The sequence below is a fragment of the Tursiops truncatus genome, chromosome 2 (assembly GCF_011762595.2).
Source record: "Tursiops truncatus isolate mTurTru1 chromosome 2, mTurTru1.mat.Y, whole genome shotgun sequence".
Lineage (NCBI taxonomy): Eukaryota > Metazoa > Chordata > Mammalia > Artiodactyla > Delphinidae > Tursiops > Tursiops truncatus.
The window spans coordinates 97322141-97345214 of NC_047035.1; the positions used below are offsets into that span (position 1 = coordinate 97322141).

Below are 23074 nucleotides of genomic sequence, written 5' to 3' on the forward strand. Positions count from 1 at the left end.
TAATCACGTATCTCTAGTGAGTCCTCCAAAGTGATGTCTGTGCTTAATACCTGCAGCATTAGAAATGCTCATATCCCTCAATCACCTCATTTATTGTCAAATATATATGTTCTCTGTTACCTTACCTATAAATATTGCAATGCTTTGAGTTTGCTGGACGACAAGAGCAAAAAAAGAAGAAGAAAGAAACTCTGTTCCATTGCATTTCTCAGACACAAGGTTCAGGAGATGTTGCATTTCCAAGGACCACTGTGCATCCTCAGGTTGGCCTGTGTGTGCACCATTGTGTGATTAGATCATGGGGAAGATGGGAGCAGTGGGCACCTGTCCTAGAATTGCAAACTAGTATCTAGAAAATACATGACCAGGAGATACCTTCTTTATGAAATTTGACAACCCTGGATGTTTTTCTCATGTTCTGGAAACGGAAGTCAACAACCAAGTTGACACAGTATCTAAACCTGGCATTCTGTAAGCATGCTGGCCACTGCATCTTCATGATCCCATTTCTTTAACTTAAGTGTTGAATGAGAGGAAGAGTCTTAAGCTGTGAGGATCTGATGTCTGTGATGGAGAGCAACACTTCAGAGATACTGAGGGAACCTGAACTACGTGGTGATGACTTGGCAGTGGCCAGCTGGTGCTATTTCTTTGTATCTACCTCATGTTGATCATACTGTATTATTCCATCTGAGCCTCACGATTATGGCAATAAAATCCCTCATCTAATACTTCTTTCTAAATGCCTCTGCTTACATTATTTTTTTTCTTTTTAGCAATACTTTCATGCAGGAGGAAATGGCCTGAAAAAGAATTTCTTGGAGAAAAGCCCAGATCTTCAGTCTCTGAGATACGCTCTCAGTCTTTATACCCAAACAACTGATGCCTTGATAAAGAAATTCATAGACACTCAAACCTCACAGAGTAAGTAACACATTGGATGTGAGAATAAGTAAACTGAACACAACTAAACTTCAACATAGAAATCATTATAAATAATATCTCTAATTTGACTATAATAAATTAAAGCAGCAATAAGAATGGGTAATTATTATTCACAGAAAATTGCCCAATCTTTAGCAAATTATTTTATAATTTCAGTAACACTGGGATATGCTCAATACTAAAACTATATAGAGTGGTTGACCTTTGCTCTTGCTTCTAATTTCATAAAATTTAGTAAACCCAATTTAGAACAAAAGAGTTAGTGTTTGTTGGTCTTTGTAACTTCCAAAGTAAGAGCATAATTCCCCAAATCCTGACTTCAAATGCAAAAATCTCCTGCTGTCGGGTTTTCAGGAGGGCAAACTCATTTAATCCTAATTTTATATGAGAAAAATTTTAACTTTTACTTTGAAATGAGCCAAGAGCCAAGTATTTTATTGGAAACTCAGATCTGTTTCATGTGGCAAAGTTCCCACCTCATAAGCTTCTAGGATATTACTGTTAAACAACCTTTCTTTCAAGTTGCTTTGTGATTTATTATATTTTGGTAATTCCATGTATTTAAGATTTGGCATTTCTGAGAGATTATTGAAAATGTCCCTCTGAGTCAAAAAAAAAAAAAGCCATATGCAGGCTCAAACTCTAGAACATAATAAATTGCCTCCCAGATATAATAAAAAGAAATAAGAGGACACTGTCTTCATTCATGAGAGCTCCTTCAAAGGAAGCATACGGATCTTTCTCCTCGGATGAGAATGCTCCAGACTTGTCTATGTTTCGTCATGGATATTTTCATTTTTCTAATTACATGGAAGATAATGCCAAGGTAGGTAGGTGCTAGGTAGGTGCTTGACCTGTCTTTAATATTATACTCTGAGCTTTCTGGTAGTATCCAACTAAATGCTATGCTCCTTTTAATGTGATCTTCAAACCCAGCTTACATTTTTAGGATGGTTCCAGAAAGGAGAAAAGAGTTGAGTCATAAAGCCTTGTCAAGATATACATTACTCCTTGAACCCATGATCCCTCAAGGTTTTCTAAACTGTGTAAATATGAATGCAGTTCTAACACATCTTATCAGAATAGTGTCGTTGCTTTATTCCCAAAGAATGTGAGTGTATAAAAACTTAGCTCTGCTTTTACAGGTATACATTATGTGTATATACACACAACCCCATGTTTCAACATAGATGTTACACCAAAGAAACTCCATATGTGTATCAATTGTGGTGTATGGAATTTGGCACACGTGTTGATTTTCTTTTGTATGAATTGTTTGGCAACATCAAAAATAAATAGCGGGGGGGAATAAGAGGATTCATAATCCTAATAATCCCTGACAACATAACTTATTTTCGTCTTGGTCTTTCTTTTTCTTTTTTTACTTCCCTTTTCTGGCTTTTTCTAAGTACACAATTTTTTTTTTTTTTGGCATAATTGAAATTGGTAGGCTACGGATATGAAATGGGTTGCCTTTTCTCTGATAGTTACCTTCAGCCATGCTGGGTGGAAACTATTTCCATCTCCTCCCTCCCTCCCTCCCTTGTCATCCCTCCAACTGCCCCCCAGCCCAGCATGATCAGGCCCAAAGGACCTGAGGTGTGAAGGGGACTTGAAGGTGCACTTTGCTCCCGCATCCCCATCATCTTCTAGACCCCTCTCTGCTTCAGGGTTTTGGGGGCAGACACTGAAGGGGAGGAGGGCGATGTCTTTCATGCCCCCTATACAGCTGCGTCCAGTACCTGCTTCCTGAGGGCCCCGTGCTAGGGATCCTCCTATCTGCTCAGCTCCCTTCAGGGAGCCCTCAGTTCTTGCCTCCTGCAGCACCTACTGTGGCTTCCTGCTCCTTGAATGTCTGCTCCTAGTGTCCAGCCCTCTGGAATGGGGTCCCAGCCAGAAGGCTGCAGCCCAGCTTCCTCCAGTGGGACCCACCGCAGCTCATATATGCTTTCCACGTCTGTGGTGATAATGGAGACTTCTCCACTGTCACCTGCCCTCTCTCTACAATTCTCCTTTCTACCTGCTCAAATACTTGCTTATACTTTCAAGCTGGGGGGAGGGGAGGAGGAAGAAACACTGCTAACAGAACATAACCATTGTTCAATCAAAAACAGAGGCGAGCCAAGTCTCGTCAATTAATGGATGCAGTGTTTGTTTGAGTTTTTATCCAATTCCTTTCTTCCAATTCTATCACAATCCTATTGCAATACTCATTACCATAGACTGAATAATAAAGTTAGCAACAGCACCATATCCCTTATAAGATAGGGAAAGGAGAGAGAGAGGAAAATTCACTGAATGTTAGAATTCTGTATGACATACCCCCAAATAGAACATATTAAAGGATGCAATCCCCATTTCTGTAACAGTCCCTAAAGTCATGGGTTGTAGGTATGACTTCCAAATGCCCGGGGCCAGCCCATATTTCCTTTGGCTTCTAAAGGACCTCAGCTTCCAGGGTTTTTTAACTGACAGAGAAACAGAAAAGTTGAATTCTCGAGGGTCTTATTTACATGGGCTGCTCTACTCTTCTATGAACATTTGACATGGGGTGTGTTGTAAGAGAGGAACTTGGGTGCCACCCCTTGGATTCCTCTGGTATCCTCCCTGCAGATGCACATTTACAATTAATAGTAGGATCAACTCTCCCTTTTTTGTACCTGCTATCCTAGTATCAGGAAGAGTCCAAAATGACCAAATGAAGTCTCAGTTTCCAGTGTAAATATTGTTGCAATTATTCAAGTAATTTTCTAGAACTTGGCTCAATACCAAATACCCGTGAATATTTATTGTTCAATTTTTGTTAATCTAATTTATATTTTGTTAATATAATTTAGAAAGACCATCCTGGTGTTTTGGTTTCTTTCAAATATAAAATTTGAAATGGGAGCTAGTGCTACACACTGCAAACCCCTGCTACCCTCTGCCTGAGGAGCCCCATTCAGGGTAAGCTGGGCTGTCAGACAGTTCACCCCCAGGAAGCAGCCCTCAACCAGTGAAAGATAGGAAGCTGGCAGATTAAAAAACAGACAAAACGTCAGCTTCCTCAGTTGGGACAACTCTAAAATGAATTCTACGCAAACTCCAGAGTTCCCCTGTGAGATGAAGCTTCATCCCTTCAGGGAGGATGCCTTCCCAGATGGACCATTTACCATGGAATGCTTGTCTCAACTTTCTGCTCCCGGGGGAACCCAAATCCAGTGTCACACTGCTGGAAAGTGAGGATCCAGATTCCAGGTCAGCTCCTCTAGATCTAAATCCTGTGCACTTAACCATGATGCCTGCATCTTCTTGATGCTAATTAAATTATAAAGGCCAAATACCCTGAATGAATTTTTCCCCATTACTTGAGCTTTTTCTCTCATGATTTCTTAAGTTAAGAATACAGAACTAATTAGAGAAACTCAGCTTGTAAAGTAGTGAACATTATTTGGAAACAAATTTTACATATTTCATTTACTTTATGACTGACAAATCAAACTGATTTTTTGTCTCCTTCATTTCTAACTCATACTCTACAAGTATTAATGAATCATCATTCAAGTGTTACTTAATCAACATGCTGTGTAAAAGAACTTGGAATCCTTTAGAAATTTAACTGTGCTTTTTAAAACACCATATTTTGTTCTCATATTCTCATAAAATCTTCCCTTACTCCATTTTCTTCTTTCCCTCTCTCTTGTTAAAATGTTCTTTCACATCTCTTTCTCCTTTCTGTTTTTTCCTGATCTGTGTTAGCAAATTAATTGTAACATTAAATATATGGGGAAAAAACAATGAATAATTAATGAATTTTTTTTCACTGTCTTCAAATTGGAAGACATACTTTCTTTAAAAATATTTTTAATTCAGTTTTTACATAAATGGGCTTGTGCGTATAGAAAAACCTGCTGTATATTGCTCACTTATGCTTTATTTTATTCCTCTTTTATTCCCTTGCTCCATTCTCTCCATTTTCACCTTCCTTTCCTCTTTCTTTGATCTCTTTTTAGAATAGATTTAGATCTCCTCTTTCTCCAGTAATTAAAAAAAAAAAAGGAATAGAGTTTCATTAGAAATTTATGAGCACAGAGTTCAAATGAAATCCATCAGTTTGGAAAAACACTGTCTTCTCTCCTCTTTCTATTCCAAATATTGGAAAATAAACAAATGCCAAATGGACAGAAAGTATTCTGAAGTCCTCAAGTGAAACTGAGAGTTCGATTTTAAAGAGTATCATGTTTGTTAGTCTAGCAAGGTACTGCAGTAAGAAAACACCATATTATGCTGCATTCACTTAACAAATATTTACTGAGCATCACCTCTGAATAAAGTCCCATACCATGGGGCATATATTCAAAGCTAAACATAGTGTTATGTACAACACCAGGTGCTCTAATATGGTGGTTCTCAAGCAGAGGTGAATTTGTCCCCCCAGGGCAATTAATTACAAATATCTGAAGAGCTTTGGTTGTCTCATCTGGGAGTGGTGGTCATGTTACTGGTATCTAGTGGGTGGAGAACAGGGAGGCTGCTAAACGTCTTACAGTACACAGCACAGTCCACAACAAGAAGTTATCTAAAGTCTCCAGGTGGCAATAGTGCTGAGGTTGGGACACCCTGCTCTAATACTAGACTGAAACAACATGAGAAGTGATGTACCATGTCATGTTAGCAGAGGGAAAAATTTGCCTTGGGAAGACCGGAAAGGCAGAACAGTCAGTGGGAAAACTGAGTCATGAGGAGGTAGAAAGAGGAAGGCATTTCTGGATTCAGAAACTGTCCAGGAAAGAATATACTTGCATTCTTAACTTTAAAATCCCAACATGTCAAGCATATCCACAGTATATTTTTATGAGGAAAAAATGTTTATTTTGCGTTTAAAGCAAAATTCACCATATCACCACTAATAGGGTTTAAAAGTACCTTAGAGTTCCTTGCACTGTTAACTATTTTGTGTAACGTTAGTAGAAATTATTTTAATATTTAAAGTAATTACCATGTTCTTCTCTTGGAGTTGGCCCTATGGCCTAAATTGGGTAGTTAGCTTGAAAATTTATACTTTTTTATTGTGGTTTCACAAAAATGTGTTACTTACAGTTTTAGAAGCTGGTACAAAATTCATTTCTTGAATCGTAATTACAATATTCATCATCACTTTTAAAAAAGCTTCTCTAACAGCTATTTCATTATACCAAGGGCTCTTTGAATATTTCATGCAGTAGCAGACAGTGAAAAATGTATAAAACTTTAACATATTAAGTAGAATTCTTTTCAATGGATAACACAATTTGGAATGAGGCACAGAATGATTAATTGCTGACCTATCGTGTGTCATATTGTTTCCTTACCTGAGCATTTATTACAGCTTGAGGAACCTAAATCTAAAAAGCTTTAAAGACAAAGGGGATTTTTTATGTGTAAGTTACAAATGGCTCATAAAGCAAAAAAAAAAAGACTGTATATATTAAAATATATGAAGTGAAATGTCTTTATTCTATAATCTGTCCTCTTTTTAACTTTTTATGAGCAATATCTTTGAGTCCTTGCTTATTTGAAATTTCTTAAAATTTAAATCAGATCGTTTTGGTCATTATAATAACTTGTTTCCTGCTAAAGTAAAGTATAATATATTTTAATCTGAAATGTAAATCAGATAGCTACCGACTCACATTTTGAATCTACGAATATGCTTCAATACATTCATTATGTATAAAGCATTAATTGTCTCTAATTATGTTCTTCAAATTACAAAAGATATGTCCATAAGAAGAAAAGAAACCCCGTGTGAAGTGGTTCACTGTAGAAAAGGTCTCTTCTTATCAGAAATGTAGAATTTAACATTAATAATATTTAGTTGGCAGAAGAGCTGGCATCAAAATAAAGAGATTAGCCTTTAGGCCAAAGGCCACAGCTGAAACTTCACCTTGATGCCACCTATGGGAGAAAATGCTGAGGAATGTCTTCAGGCTAAATAAAGTTCAGTTAGCCATCTTCACTTTAATACTGATTTGAAAGCACAGTCAGAAGTGGTCTCTCATTTTAGCTAATAAGCCTTTCAGAGATCACCAGAATCCCCTCCAACACGTCTATGCCCCTGTCTTATCCCTGGGACAGTGGGATTCCACTAGCTAGCACTGCCTTCTAAGACAAGAGGTTAGATTTCTTATGCAGTGGAAAAACTGAGAATTTATGCGATTTGGCTCTTCAAATATTGCAGTTGGTCTGATGACATTCAACGCTGGGTGAGGCTCTTCAGTGCGGTCAAAAAGCTGTACACAAATAACTTTAGTACGGGTGGTGATGTGATAACGGTCTGAGCACACTGAATCCTTTCCCAAGGTAGAAATGTGTTAGATAAGGGTTACAGTAATGCTGAGCAGTACTGGGCACTGAAAGCAAGTTGTCCACCACTGTGCCAGTCTTCCCAACCAGTCCTGCGAGGTGAGTAACTTCATCCATGCTTGTCCGGTTAAGCAATGAGTCACAAATAGATTAAGAAACTTGCTAAAGTCATATAGATAAGTGGCAGAGACAACGCCCTTCCCACTATTTCACACTTATTTTCATCAGCAAAGAAAGCAGAATGTATTATTACTTCCTACACCCACCCCGCGCTTTCTTCTCCATAGTTTTGAATAATTGGGGTTACACTTCATACTTCTTACTTCTCATTTTGGTAAGACTAAAGCTCCCTTCTGTTCCGGAGATAATCTTTCAGTTGGTATCTTTTTCACATCAGCAACAAACTCTATCCCCGAACGTCTTCCTTGCTTCCCAGTTTCTTCTCATTCTGGCCCCAGTTACTGGGCAGACTTAGTGGCCAAGGCATCTTTTGAATGTTAATTGGAAGTAATTGTACTGTAGTAATCTAAGTTGAAAATAAGAAAATGCATCCTGCTTTCCGAAAACCCTTTCTAACATAGGCTGATTTCACTCCTCTGGGGGGGGGGGGGGGGGTGGGTGTGTGTGGGTGTGGGTGTGGGTGTGTGTGTGTGTGTGTGTGTTTAGGCTGTTGCTGCTTTGGTCTTTCTCTTTTCTACTCTTCTCACCCTTGTCCCCCACCAGCAGAAAGATCATTTTGTAACACTCCCCTTGCACATAAAGTCATATCATGAGTGCTAATCTACATTTCTCTCTGCTCCCAATGTAAATCCTAGAAGACAGGGCCTTGCTTACTCATCCCTCAAATCTAAGTGCTCAGTATAGTACCGGATACAAAGTAGGTGCGTTAGTGAATTTTAGAAAAAATAAATGCTGGGAAATTAAATGCAGAAAATTTTTAATTGTGTGATATGACACAGTCCTCATATTTGAATTGATGCCATTACAAATCTTTATTGAAAGCAAGTATATTTACAGCCCAAAAGAGAGGGAGAGGGAGAGATAAGAGGGAGGAAAGAGAGAGAGAGAGAAGTTTACAGTTTGATGGCTGATAGTGTTTAGTAGTTTCTTTACAAGGTAGAAGATAGTAAGTGCACTGGAGAAATACAAAGGGCTATATAAAGTTAGATGGAGAGAATAAGATCTCGCATCTGTATTAAACTCTTGAAATCACCATGTGTTATTCAATCTGTTACATGAACTTAAACATAACCAGTAAAAAATGAAATACACTACTGTGTTCCCTTTAGGTCACAGATATATTCATATACCCTTGCATTTGACTCATTTTTAGGAGCATTTTCCATGTGCCAGCCTTTGTGTTAGATGCTAGTTAAAACTACAATGAAAGGCTGTGCTGAATATCTTCCATTTGCCCCTTCTAATCCACCCTACTTTCTCCCTGGGGCTGGGGCGTATTGATTACAACAATAGACTCTCTTACTCCTTGTTTCCCATTGGGTTCAGCCAGTAGGGAGCCCCTGCAAAGCTCTGGGGGAGGAAAGAGTTAGGTAAGGTATTCATTCTGTCCGCTCCCTCTGGGCATGATCCATTCATTCAAGCTGACTTTGTCCTTTGACTCTAAGCCTCTCAAAGTTGCCTTCCCTAGAAGACTCTCCTTGTGGACCACAGTAATGACTTCCGCCCCTCAGGCTTTAGGGATTATGGATATTAACAACCCCACTATCCCTCAACCCGCCACCTAAACCTTCACAAACTGTCTCTTTCTTAAAGCAACCAAAATTACCCTAATTTGAGTTTCCATCTGTTTGCTAATGATACCCCAATGCATACAAAGGCAAATCTTCATGGCTTTGCTAGGTTTTTCTTCCATGCCAACTCTTTCACTCAGGTCATCAAAGATTAACATTTTAAAATAAACAAATCAAGCATCAGAATAATTATCTTTGGAATGAGAAACAGAAAACATTGCATTTTGATGACTGAGCTACCCAGAATGAACGGAAGCGTGTATTAGCTTTTCACTCACAAGAATATTTCCGTTATACTCTGGCCAAGTCAACAAAATCCCAGCTCCCACTTTCTCATAATGCAGTTTATCTTGCTCAGTTTCATGTCTGAAAACTGGAAATCATATTGAGACAACTGGGAGCCACTGGGGACATTTGCAAAGTTTAAGAGCCCTCATAGCACAGACTAAGCAGATGTTTGTTGTATGTCATGTAATGGGGAAATTACCATTCTTTGTGCGCTTATCTAAGTATGCATATTTCTAGGTCAGAAAAGGGGTACTTTCATTATTGCTTCATTCATTTTTTAGTATAACTAGTTGAAAGATTAATTTTTCCATAACACTACCCATACAACTGTGTGTAATGGAAAGGTATCTTTTCATTTCTCAATTGGGTGAGAGCTAGATCTCATTCCAAGACTATGCAGAATACCAGTGGTATTAGAACACTGCTTTCTCACTTAAGTACTCTGTTAGTTGCATCTTAAAGGCTAAGTTGGATTTAAACAATTCTGATAATGAGTAATGTGCATATTTTTCTAAAATTAAACCAAAAAATTAAATAAAAATTATTTTGTTTCTAAAAACAAACAACAAAAAGCACTTGACATTGGCATTACATTCAAAGATCTAAGAAAAACCATTCACACTTGCAGTTTACTATAGTTTATAGGCATCTTCAAATACCTTTTTCTCACCTGAGTCTGAGAACAGCCCTGCAAAGTCAGACAGAGGTCTTTAGATTATTGGTCTGATATTCCACGCTGCCTCTGGGTGCTCTTTTGAGATGGGCATTTCACCCAAGAGCAGTAGATGCCATTGAAGTGATTTGAGCAAGGGTACAGTGTGCAGAAAAAGACTGAAGGGAGACAAGACAAAAGAAGGCAGCCAGGTTGGAGGCTAGGCTGTGCGAATAACTATGGAGACATGCGAGTAGGTTCAAGATGTAATTCAGCACTCTAATAAGCATGAGCTGGTGAAATAAATCTTGTCAAATTGATAGAAATTTAGGATAATAAATTTCTTTTATAGGGTATTAAAATAAAGCAATATTTACTTCTGTGTGGTGAAATTGGTTTTTTTCTGCCTGCTTATAATTTTCTGCACTTTCAAATTATCAAAGTATGTCCAGGCATTTCTGTTGAATCATAATTTTAAAAGAAATATGTGGAGAACACACTTTGATCTGCAAAGTAAATTAGTTTCATTGAATACCAAGGTATAATCAGTTCAACGTGGTAGGTTTTAATATCTTTCAGGGCCTTGGATTTAAATCTGTGGGATGAAATAAACAGCCCAATTAAACCTTCTCCTTACGATTCTAAGGATCTCAAAATTGCTCTGTTGGTAGGAGAATTTTACAGAGTATGAACTACACATACGTGTTGTATTTACAAACATATATATGCTATATGTGTATATGTAATTTAATTATTTATAAATCTTATTTTATGAAGAAAATGACCAGAGTAATTCTGTAATGCATTGATTAAAACTAAGCAAATGCTAAATCAGTGATAAAACAGGTATTCTTAAAATTATCTAACACTTTCTTATTATGGGTAATTATGATATTCTTCAATGTTTTTGTTATAGTTATTTTTGTTTTAGGACTGATTAGAAAGTGAAACAGAGGTTAGAATGAGTTGTTGGGAATTTTATGGAAATGCTGACAAACTGAGATGTCAGAAAAACATTCTTCAAATCACTGAGTCAAGAAAGCAAAACACAAGACAATTTCTCTGGATCCTCTGAGCCGCAACATCTGTTTTTATTCATTGAGAACAGGTTTCTGTGACCAGTGGGTTCAGTAGCATTAACTGAAAATTGCAGACTATTGCTTTACAACCTCTATGTGCCCTTTATAACTAACTTCCAAGAAAAGATATGGGATGTTTTCTCCCTTGGTTATCCCGTGGCACTAGAAGTTAAGCCCTTGCTATTCAGTGTTTGATTTATCTTAGAAAAAGAAATAAGAACCGTGTTAAGTAAAATGGAAATAGTAAATCTCAATCTTTAAAGGTTGAAAGCCAAGCTTGTATAAACCTCTGGCATGAAGGTCTCTATTTATGGAGAAGAAGGGGCAAGAAATTGGTATGTTGGTTAAAACAGGGAAATGGGGAACCATGCAGTCATGGCCCAAGCATCTGCTCTACCTCTGCTTGGCTATATGACCTTGAGACAAGTCACTTAACTTCTCTAAGCCTCAATTTTCCCATCTGTAAAATGGATAACACAGCAATTCCAAAGTCCACTGGGTCCTGGGAGGATCACAATGGTAATACACGTGAAGTGCTTAGTGCACAGCAATCTCTCAATAAATGTTAATTTTTAGTGCATCACTGATATTGGACACACTGTCTAAAAAGTACCTCTTTCTTTTACAAACATGAACAGAGAGAAACTGTCTTAGGATGCAGCTGTCTGAGCAAGGAAGCCAATAGTCAATCACATGCTCCTCTGTGAGCTGTACCTCATTACCAGGGGGCTCTCAGAGTGACTGAGAAACCTACCACACTGAGACATGAAGGATTCACACCTGCAGTTTCTGTGAACTTCTTCTCCATATATGCCATGGTTGTCAAATAATTGTATATTTTTTGAACACTTGGTATATGCAGAAAGCGCTATGCTGGTAGGAGACACGGGGAAAACTCTCTGCTCCAAGGAGCTTACAATGAAGATAAAAACAACTACATGAGAGGGGAAAAGCATCACACAAGGTAGCTTACGCTAAATACCAGGTGAATCTAAAGACCAAGTGCTAAGGGCTTTCAAGGAAGGAGAAATGACTGTGGGCAGGAGAGTTGGGAGGATTCAGAGAAGCGTGGCTCAAAGTGGGCTTTGACAAATGTCTGAGGTTCAGGTAAGAGGAGAAGAGGAGGGCGTGTCTGCAAGGCACAGAGTCCACATCTACAAGAAGAAGTACTTCTCAATGTGGAGTCCCAGGAGTAGCAGTGTCAGGGCTCCCGGTGTGTCAGTCAGCTTAGACCACAGTAACAGAATGCCACAGACTGGGTGGCTTAAACCAAAGAATCGTATTTTCTTATAGTCCTGGAGGCTGAAGGTACCAACAGATTCAGTTTCTGGTGAGAGCCCTCTTCCTGGCTTGGAGGTAGCTGTCATCTCTTGGTGTCCTCACATGGTAGAGAGAGCACACTCTCTTGGTGTCTCTTCATATAGAGACCCTAATCCTGTTGGGTCAGGGCTCCCCCCACTCTTATGACCTCATTTAACCTTAATTACTTTCTTAGAGGCCTTGTCTTCAAATACAGTCACATTAGAAGTTAGAGCTTCAATATATGGATTTTGAAAGGACACAAGCATTTGGTCCTGAGAACTTGTTAGGATTGCAAAATCTTAAGCCTCACCCCCAGTGCTGAGTTAGAGACTCCAGGTTTAAGGCCCAAAAGTCTGTGTTTTAACCAGCCCTCCAGGTAACTGAGTTTGAGAACCACCGGAGTAAGGGGTCTGTAGGGAGGAGTGAATAGAGGGGAGATGGAAGAAATAGGTTATGATCAGAACTTGGAGAGCTTTGAATGTCAGACCCAGGAGTGTAGAGATTGACCTGCAGTCAATCTCTAGAAGGCCCAGAAGAAAGGAGAGGTCAACAGATTAACCTAAAGGACTCATGCTGTGCCATCTACTTTTGCATAGGAGGGAAGGAAGAAAGGAAGGGAAGAATGCAGAAAAGAAGGGAGGGATGGAGAGAGGAAGGGAAGGAGGGAGAAAGGGAGAGGAAGAGGGGAGGGAAGGGAAGGGAACCTCTTGGAAAATAGTTCTGCAGTTTAAATATTTACAGTCTAAATGTAGTAATAGCAGGAACAGACAAGAAGGGATGAATATGAGAAACATCACGAAGGAAGAAACTACAGGTCATTACAAAATAAAGCAAACAAAGGAGATAGAGTGGTAAACTTAGGTAACCTGTAGATCAGTGAAACCTACCGCTAAGCAAAATGTAGAAGTGTTGATGGGGAGCTGTTTTGATGCAAGTGATAAATTCCATTTTATTTATGTCAGTGTTAATAGCAGGACATACAAGGGACTGTGTCCACTGGGCAGATGGGAAAGGTAGTGGAGAGAGTGGTTGGTACTTCAACTACATTCAGGAAGTGATTCCTGAATCCTGGGGAGAGGGTGCAAGCTCTGAGGAAGGGCACAGAGCAAGGGAGGATAAGCGAAATCACGGAGCAAGCCACCATTCAGAGGAAAAGCCGTGGCCAGGAAACAGAAGGTGATCAGGGCAGGGTAAATATCAGTGCCATTTAAGCACTTTTGCTCCTAGCACCTTCAAAGGTCTCTGAGTCTGAGCACTTCAGAAGGGACAAGTTTACGGCTCCTTGTGAGTCCTGTGGGTAGATCATCATGCTCGTGACAAGGGCCAACTAGGCAAAATACGAATTATGAGCACCACTGCTATTAGCCTACTGGTAAACTGGGTGATGGCCTTCAGTACCATCGAAAGACCTAAGGGTGTTGACCATTTACATGTACTTAAGAAATGCGTTAATTACTTCATTGGGGGTTTCTGTAACAATAAATGTGTGGTTGTCAAACTTCAGTGCACATGAGCATCACCTGCAGGGCTCATTAAAACACAGACTACTGGGCCTCATTCTTACAATTTCTGAATCATGAGGTCTGGAGTTGGGTCCGAGAACTTGCATTTGTAACAGGTTCCCAGGAGCTGCTGATGCCTCCTGGTCCAGGGACCACACTTTGAGAACTGTTGTTAAGCCCTACATAGAGGCACGCCCTATAATGACACCACCTGTAGCTCATTCAAGGCATTGGCTGCAAACAATAATTTCAGGCCATTTTTTTAGTGTGTCCAGGCTGAAACCTCTAGATAAGAGCACTGGAGAAGCATAAGAAGAAAGTATGGAGTCAATAAAAATGGTTTTTTCCAAATGAAAGTATGTGCTTTACAGCCTCAAAGGAAGAGCCTCATGTAGACTACACACACACACACCCTAAAAGGTAAGATACAGAAAAGTCTTTATGAAAGAAAACAAAAACACTTTCTTCTGGGCCAAAGTTGACATTCAGGCCTGCATATTTTCCTCACATTCTCCTCATATTTTAGCTTTCACATCAAATGACATTGCCTTTTTAGTATACTGGAAGAACCTAGAAACTTGACTCCTGCCTGTGACTCCATACAAAAGGGGTTATTTTCGATTACTTTCAGTTCAGTTTTTGTTCATGAACAATAGGATGTGATTGAAAAGCCAATTTCTATGGGAAAACTTGGCCATTTACGTATGTGTTTATAATGTAAAATTTTGTGATCGGTTTAGAATACATTAGATCCTCTAGCTCTAAATTGCATGGTTGTCTTATGTGTGGTTATGCCTCATTTCATTTTCCACTGGAAGTCATTTCATTCCCTTGGTTTATAAACACCTTGAATTCTCTTTAACTGAGAAGACAAGGTAACTTGATAGAGCATCCCCCTTAGCAATAATAACCCCCAAGGTAGAATCAAACTAAGCAGAGCAAAACTATAGGCATCATGTCCTACATCGTTCAAGAAAGGAAAGAAAATGGTGCTGAAAGGCAGGAAAGCCACTATGAAGAAATTCAAAAGAATAGACGGATGTACTGGAAATGCAAATGAAGAATGTCAATTTTTCTTTTCCTTTGGAGTAGGCCAGTTTGGAAATTAGCAGGTAAAAAGTTGCAGTTATTTAGATGGGAAGGCTAGTGAATCCTAGACAAACAGGGTCCCAATGTCCATTATACAAAGCATACCTGTGTATCCTACTTGATCCTCTCAGTGATCCTATAAAGAACAGGGGACTATACGCATTCTCTGATGAGAAGACAGGTCTTCAGGGTGAGATTGGGTGACTTGTAAGAGTCACATCAATATTAAGTAGTAGAACTGGGCTCAACTCCAAATTTTTCAAACTGTAGACACAGGACATTTTTCACTAACCAGCCCACTAACCAAAGCTTTTATCAGAAAGCTGAATTTTCTAACATTTAGAGTAATGCTCTGGACATACGAGTAAAACCAATTTTGGCCCATAGTCATTACGCCTTGTCATTAGCCTACCATTACTAATCTATGTGAGCAGCAGAATTAAGATGTAATAAAGTCTAAGAGAACCTCTTATTATTTGTGTGGATACAACAGTGACCGAGATGGGTAACTATAGACATTAATTCAACAGATGTTTATATATTGCCTAAATCTTTTCCCTCGCACTGTGGAGTGTGTGGGAAGTATAGATAAAAAATAGTTTTTCCTCCCAATCTTTGGGAAGACAGGAACTAGAAAGGTGAATGTACAGAAGAATCACCTACTGAGGGATATAACTAGGTTGGACAGACTGTTAAAGCCATCAGTCAACATTAATTTACCAGCAGCACAGCCACTTTTCATCAGTTCCCTTATTCATTCACTCAACATTTAATCATTCATAGATTCATTTTATACACCATATGGCTAGACGCTACCCAGATAATTTGTTTCCTTCCAGCAATCATTTACTACCATTGTAAATTGTGTTAGTCTGTTGATTGGGATTCAAACTTAGATTTCAACTTCCGACTTTTGTGTCATGTTGATTTGATACGATAGCTATGAAGTGACATGACAGAATATCAGATGGCAGAATCTCCTTCTACCAGTGTCATTCAGAAAACCCATGAAATATTTATACGGTCTGAAGTTTCCTACGTGCCCAGAGTCTACTGTGGGAAACAGGGTTTTCTACACTCCTTCCCAGTTCTTAAAAACAACCAGCAAGCAATTAATACAACTTACTGAAAATGGCTGGTGTAAAAGGCAATTTGGACACAGTATGGATTTGCAATGTTTTAAAAGATTATGTAGTTTTATAACTTCCGTGTTAAAGGCCTCTGTACCCTCCCCCTACTTCTCAATTTATAGACATTTCTGTTAGGATGGGGTTCATCCCAGGAGGCATATGTCACCCTGCCCCCTTCCCCAGACAACCAAATTCCTAGGGAGGATATTTGTTATACCAAGTTTCAAAAGCTAATAACATTGGTCCTGGGCACTGACCATAGGTGAAACACTGTAGTCTCAGGAAGATGGATTTTGTCTAATTCCTGGATCAGGCAGAATCAAAGTTGTAGAGAGATGAAATCCCTAGATAAGATGGTTCAGCAATTAGCCCTAGAACCCAAAGCATTATCTGCTCAAATACGAAGGAAATGCTAATATATTTTTAATTTATTTTCTCAAGCAAATTGAAGTCTCCTTTGTGCATATGGTCATATTATCTATTTCTTCAAAACTTGGCTCTGCCATTTATTAACTATGTAACATCGGGTAAGTTATTCATTTCTCTTTGCCTCAATTCCCTTATCTGTAAAATGAGGATAAGAATAGTACCCCCAGTGTGGTTGGTGAGAAGATTAAATGAATTCATATATATAAAGCTCTTAAAACAATGCCTAATACTTAATAAGTACTTTATAACTGGATTCTTAATTACAGAACTAGTGATATTTTATTGTTTTTGTTTAAATTAAGGCAGTTGTGTTTTCATCTCTTATTTTGCCAAGAAAACTCTATGGAAATCTATCTACTAGCCCTTATGCTAAGAGTGGTTTTAGTGATGCAAGTACGTCACAAGTGTATAACATTTTTCTCCAGAAATAATTTAAAGTTCTTGGACAGGTTCTATTTGTCTCATTCTTTGGCTCATTTGAACAGACTCAATTTTTGAATGATTTGTACTTGATATTGTATAGAAATGTAGCCAAATAATTGAAAGATAATCTTCTATTCCTTTTATTATTCACTCCATCTCTTGAAAAATGATTAGGTGGCTAACAGATTTTCTCACAGCATAACAAATATTAAATATAAAAATGGCTTTAAGAACTTTCAATAAAAAAAGCATCTTCAGTAGCAATTATAGTTGTCTACTGAGTGTTTGGTTTTAGTGTTTTGACTGAACTAACTGGCAGTTTTGGTCAAACATCCAACATGACTGAGTCTCGCTGAATTGTACTGGGTTGAGCTACTTAGCATGAAAGTTCAAACCAGAAATATGTGTAAGTTCCATTTTAGAGATTATATTTACCAAAATGTTGCCTTTTCGTGGCATATAAATATGCTTAATACAACTGTGGGCATTCTTTCTCCCAGAAATGTTACATTAGAAAGAATCTTTCCTGTAACACATGCCAAACATGCCTCCCTGTGAATTTTAGATAATTTGTCCCCGTAGAAAGCTGACCACAGAGGCAAGCCAATTATAGTGTTTTTAGTTTTGTGGATTTTTTTTTCATCTATGAATGGGAATTTAAATAAAAATATGTCAAATGACTTTAGGTCCAGACTTACTCTGAAGAGCTACCCTCTGCTTACACACGTGTGCAGACACAAGCACAACAACAACTCAAGAGGCCAAACAAGAAAGGTCTCTAGGGACAAGTAGTGTGATCATGTGTGAGACATTACACAGAACTAGGTGCCCAGAGAAAGGCAAGAGCCAGAGGAATCCTACCAGGTTCACTAGGAGACAACAGCTGGAGGACAAACCGTTTAAGACCCAGCATCCTTTGGTAGAAAGGCATCCACAGCACCTCCAGACCAGAGTTTCTGTTGCTTCAGGCCCTCCACACACAAGGGGTTCATCTTAGCCCAGGGTTTGGGGCTCTCTGTTTATGAACCCCACAGACATGTCTGGGGGAAGATGTATGGAAGGAGAGGGAGAATTGCTAGGCATGGAGAATCGTCACATCCTGAAGCATTGCAGAAGGGGGCACAAGTGCCCAAGCTGTGTGAAAGGTAATAATTTTAAAAAAAAGAATTGGATTTTGATCTTCTCATGAACTGGCAATCTACTGCCTAACACATAAAAAGAACTCCAAATGTTATTTGCGTAAATTACAGAATGATGTGTTAATACATTACATCAGAAATATCACAGGAAACTGCTTACATTAATGATGATTCTAAATGTTAGAAAAGCAGATACATTATATAAAATTCTGATTCTGACTGTATAAAAATACTATTATGTCTAGCCAATAATATAAGCCATTTTTCAATTATATCTAATTTTCATGGAGCAAAATAATGATTTTTTTAAATTGAGGTATTAGATGTATTCCTGCAAGGCAGAGTTTGGCTTAATATTAGGAAAAACGTAAGGAATGGGATGTCTTCTTATGTAGTAATGTCTGCATGATAGAAAATAGCCAGGTTAAGACTGGTCAGGACTTTCCAGGCATATTGTAGAAAGGACTGCTGCGATGAATGGAAGATTTTAACCTCTAAGGTCCTTTTTAATTCTAAGGTTCTAGAAGATTGCTTGAGGATTATAGAAATTCAGAGTAAAAAGCTACCTGAATACAGTCCTACAGTTTTATATTCTCCAGGGACATTTCCATGCATTCTATGTATGGTTTGGGTGGATTGACGTTCTGTGGAATCAAGCTAAAGGAAGCAGCACTAGGAAGAGTTTATTAAAGTTTTCCTAAAAGAATTTAGGAAATGTATCCTGATTTAGCTCAAGTATTGTAAAATTCAATTTGGTGTTATAATTTCTACTAAATTTCCTAAATTTTTCCTTCTGTCTTTAGAAGGATTTGGCTGCTTGCATATGTCATTCATGAAATTTATTACCGAGCAGACACACAGTAGATGTTTGCTGTGTTGCAGTGAGGCTAGCCTTTGAGAGGATGCAGGGGTCGTTGGGTTGTTAGGCTTAAAAAAAAATGGCCACTTGAGTTATTCTATTTAAGAGCTACCAGATAAAGAATACTTTAGTGTTTTCTAATTGTTCCTCAGCATGACGATAGAAGATATGAGGGAAAAAAATCCAGAAACAAGAAAAAATAAGTTATGCAGTCAAATTAGTGTTGTGACCTCTGTCTTAAAAGTTAAGCAGTTTTCCCTCATTTTTAACTTGCTAATATGCATTGAGAAGAGGACCTAGTGTGCAATATTTCCACATATATTTGTTCATGGAAATCTCTTATATTTACAAAGCCCATTTGGTATAGATGACTCATAACGCCATGTATACATATTGATTAAACTAAAACACACGCATACACACATACTCATGAATTTTTAGAGTTTGTTTTCTTTCAAAAATGACGGCAGCGGTATTTGTTCTGTTCATTGCTGTACCCCGGGCGCCTGGTGCTCAATATTTATTGAATGAAAAATCAGCAATCGTGCTAGTGCGAAAAAAAACAAAACAGTCCATTCTATTATTCTTCTCACCAAATCCTTTCTTCCCGCTTAACCCCTCTCAGAATAATCAGACCTTACAGTAATAGCAGATTTTAGAGTTTATTAAATATATCTGTGTTCATGATCTTACTTGATCCTCACAAAAACATAGGTAGAGAAATATTGTCATTCCTATCTTATCAATGAAAAAATTGAGGTTCCGAGAGGTGAAAAGACGCAAGCAAAGTCCCATCACTAATGATTAAGACACAAATCCCTGCTTCAAGTTTCCACATCCAGTACATTCTTTACTACCCATGAGCATTTATGCCAGCCTCAGAGGTTCAGATCAAGAAGAGAAAAGCTAAGCAATTTCTTCCGCATTGGACTCCTCCTGCTTTCGCTTTGGCGTTGTATCTTTTATAAACCACCAATGTAATTTCTATTTCTTCAGTATCTCCTTGCAGTCATTGTTACTGTTTTTATCTACAACAGTATATAACAGGTAAGAACTTTCTCTCTAACTCTGGTAAAACTGTCCAAGTTTTGAAAAATAAGATTCTCCAATAATATTAGACCATTATGGATCCAGGGCCCTGGGAGAATCTCAAGAGAGCAATTGTTCCTACAGTAATCAAATGCTTAAACCACCGAAACACTGTTGGTCTACACTGTTTATGAGAATCTCCTTTAGGTGGCCCAATTAGTTTTCAATCCCTTGTACAGTGAAAAGTTCTTCCTCACATCTAGACACATTTTCTCTGGATATGTGTTAAGCTTATTTTATCTATGTTTCTGTCCTGAATAGAAATGAAGGCTATCTGCTCCTTTTCTTCCTGAGATTACTTATACCCTAAAGAAAAAATGGACCTCTCATTCTTTCTCTCTTGTCTCTCCCCAACCACTGCAAGGAAACTTGAAGAGCACATAATCTATACTATTTAAGTTAGAGACCTTGAAACGATTAATTTCCTCTCTTGCTTTTAAAGTGGTTGAGTGTTTTGATGATTTTTGTTTGTTTTTAGGAAGAGGTTTCATAGGTGTAACATAGCAGACATATAATCGTTTATTAACCTCTTATTCTATTAAATGCTTTGAGCCATGGAGAATAATGGACACCATTCCTACCAGAGTAAGTCTTGTTCTAATCTACCAGAGCTAACAGGTAAGCATGGGACCGTTAGAGGGTCATTTCAAAGCAGCTCTTATTAGCGTGGACTGCTCCTTCATCTCATTAGAGCGAGGCTCTATAAATCCCAGAAGGATAGAGTTGTTATCCAAGGAGCACTGGTGAAAGAGAGAAGTCTAGAGATGGATCTTGATAGAGGCATATGCTTTAGAGAAGCAAGGACTTTCTATGAACACAATATCATATCACCAAAGGCAGAGAGTTAGGCTGGGTTCAGGATATGGAGGGAGCAGGCCAGAAGGTCAGGAACAGAAGGTCTAGTTTGAGAACAGGATGAGCTCAGGTAGATTAAATTAGATTATAAAGTGCCTCTTAGATTTCTTTGTCCATATAGAACTTTCATATTTCTGAATACATAATAACTGTAACACCTGAATACTCACTACAATTCACTTTTTGGTACCTTATTTTTTTATGTGTTTTATTGATAAACAACATTTCTGAATTTGGAACATCCTCACCTAATCAGTATTTTTTTTTTCTTATATAAAAGTTTTTTTTGTTTTTTCCTCTCTCTTTGGGGAAAAAAAAACAAAAAAACTCACCTCTTTTATACTTTAAGAGAACTCCATAGATTGATCATTTATTCATTCACGGGACTAATGTTAGCTAAGTGTTTATCATGGACCGTGCACTATTCTAGATGTTAGCGACACAACACCGAATACTGCAGCCTCTACTCTTAGGTCATCTACAGTCTAATGGATTAGGTTAGATTAGAGTGAACTACTGCATTCTTCCTAGCAATTAATTCTTTAGTTCCAAGGAATGGTTGGCATGTCATGCAATGGATATCAGTAAAATAAATAAACAACAAACATATTTTGATAATCTATATGCCAGGAACTCTGCTACATGCTACAGGGAATCCAGAGGACAATGTAATAGGGTTTCTAATATCAAGGAGAAGAAAACCTCCTGGGGGAATAGGCCACAAACAAAATTGCTTAATAATCCAGGGCAAGCTTATCAGAGCATTACAGGGCAGTGCTATCGGTTTAGAGAAGGGAGAGTACATTTGATGGTAGGAATGGGCTGAGGAGACACGGGAGAAACAAAGACCTAGCTTGACATTGAAGGATGAGTAGGATTTGTATAGTCATCAACAAGCAGAGAATAAAAGAAAGACATAAACATTGGGCAGAGTGGTGTAGCACTAGCCTTATTTATATCACTGTCTTCTATAGGCAGCTAAAAAAAATTAACTTTGGCTTTTACCAACTCTGTCAGCAGGAAAAAAAGTAGTAAAGTTTTGGTAATCACAGAGTACCAGACTTCCCTGATCACTACCACTATGCTCTTTGATTTTGAGGGTATGGTAGAATGGTCCGGACATCTGCCTTCCGCCCTAGCCCCGCCTTAAAAGAGTTCTGTCAGGGCTGTTCAATTAATTTAACAGCAGGCAGAAGGAAATACCGGATTGGCCAAAAAGTTTGTTCGGCTAATGAATACGTTGTTCAATAAAGTTCTTGGTGAAAATGGAATTTTTTTTTTTACTTTAAACCGAACAAACTTTTTGGCCAACAATAAAATCAGGTGTCATTCTAGGGCTACTGCCAACCATTTAAGGCCCTGTTCCCCCTGAAAATGGAGACGTGGAAGCAGGAAAAGGTGAAGAAAGAGTGAAGATGAGAAGTGCCTAGTTTTGCAGTCTATTGCAGTGATTTGCAGTCCTCCCCACACACTGCCCCGTCAGTGAGAGGCTGACTCACACCCTCGCCCTACTTCTCTTCTGTGATCCCACAGCCAGCTCCCCGGTCTTATTCCTGCCCTCCCCACTAGCCCTCTTCTTGTCTGGTTTAGCCTGGCTTACACTCAAGAGGCATTCTTTCTCCATCAGTTAACAGCTCTGGAGAACAGACTAGCTCCTTACTGGCCTCTGAGGACCGAGAAAGCATCCAAAGGAAGCAAAGCCATAGGTGGTTTCCATGGAGCTGTGCAGCCTGGAGTTGGAGGGGATAACTTTATTTCTGAAGCACCTTAATTACCATAATAGCTCTTTAACACACTACTCAGAGTAATAAACACAATTGTTTCTAGCTTTCACTGAGAACAATAGATTAGATTCACTGGGCTGAAAGGGAGACAGGGTTAAAGCAAGCTGAGAGTAGGAAGAAAATCCTCCCACCCACAGCCAACCTCGTAGAAGTGAGGCACAGGAATATCCTTTAAGTGGCCACCACCGTTCCGCCATCAAGTAGATAGCATATTATAATATTTTTACTTTGAGATTATAGTATCAATAGGTTTTATTTTCTAAGGTTTTTTTTATTATTGTAAAATAAGTAAAGAGAACCACATAAAACAAATGTGAGAACCACAGAGGTCAACGAAGAGAACTTTGCCAGCCACCACAGAAGCATCTCCATGTTCCCTGTCCCAATCACACCCTCAGCCTTCCTCCAAAGGTAACCACTGTCTTGACTTTTAT

At 38.5% G+C, this 23074-nt stretch overlaps 1 protein-coding gene across 1 annotated transcript in view; it reads left to right on the forward strand.

The window, feature by feature from the left end:
- The window catches only part of UNC13C (unc-13 homolog C), a 406907-nt gene that overhangs the window by 357244 nt on the left and 26589 nt on the right, over positions 1 to 23074 (forward strand). Inside the window, exon 25 of the mRNA XM_073801031.1 lies at positions 777 to 924. Coding sequence (XP_073657132.1) covers positions 777 to 924 — 148 coding nt within the window. The remainder of the gene's footprint in view (positions 1 to 776; positions 925 to 23074) is intronic.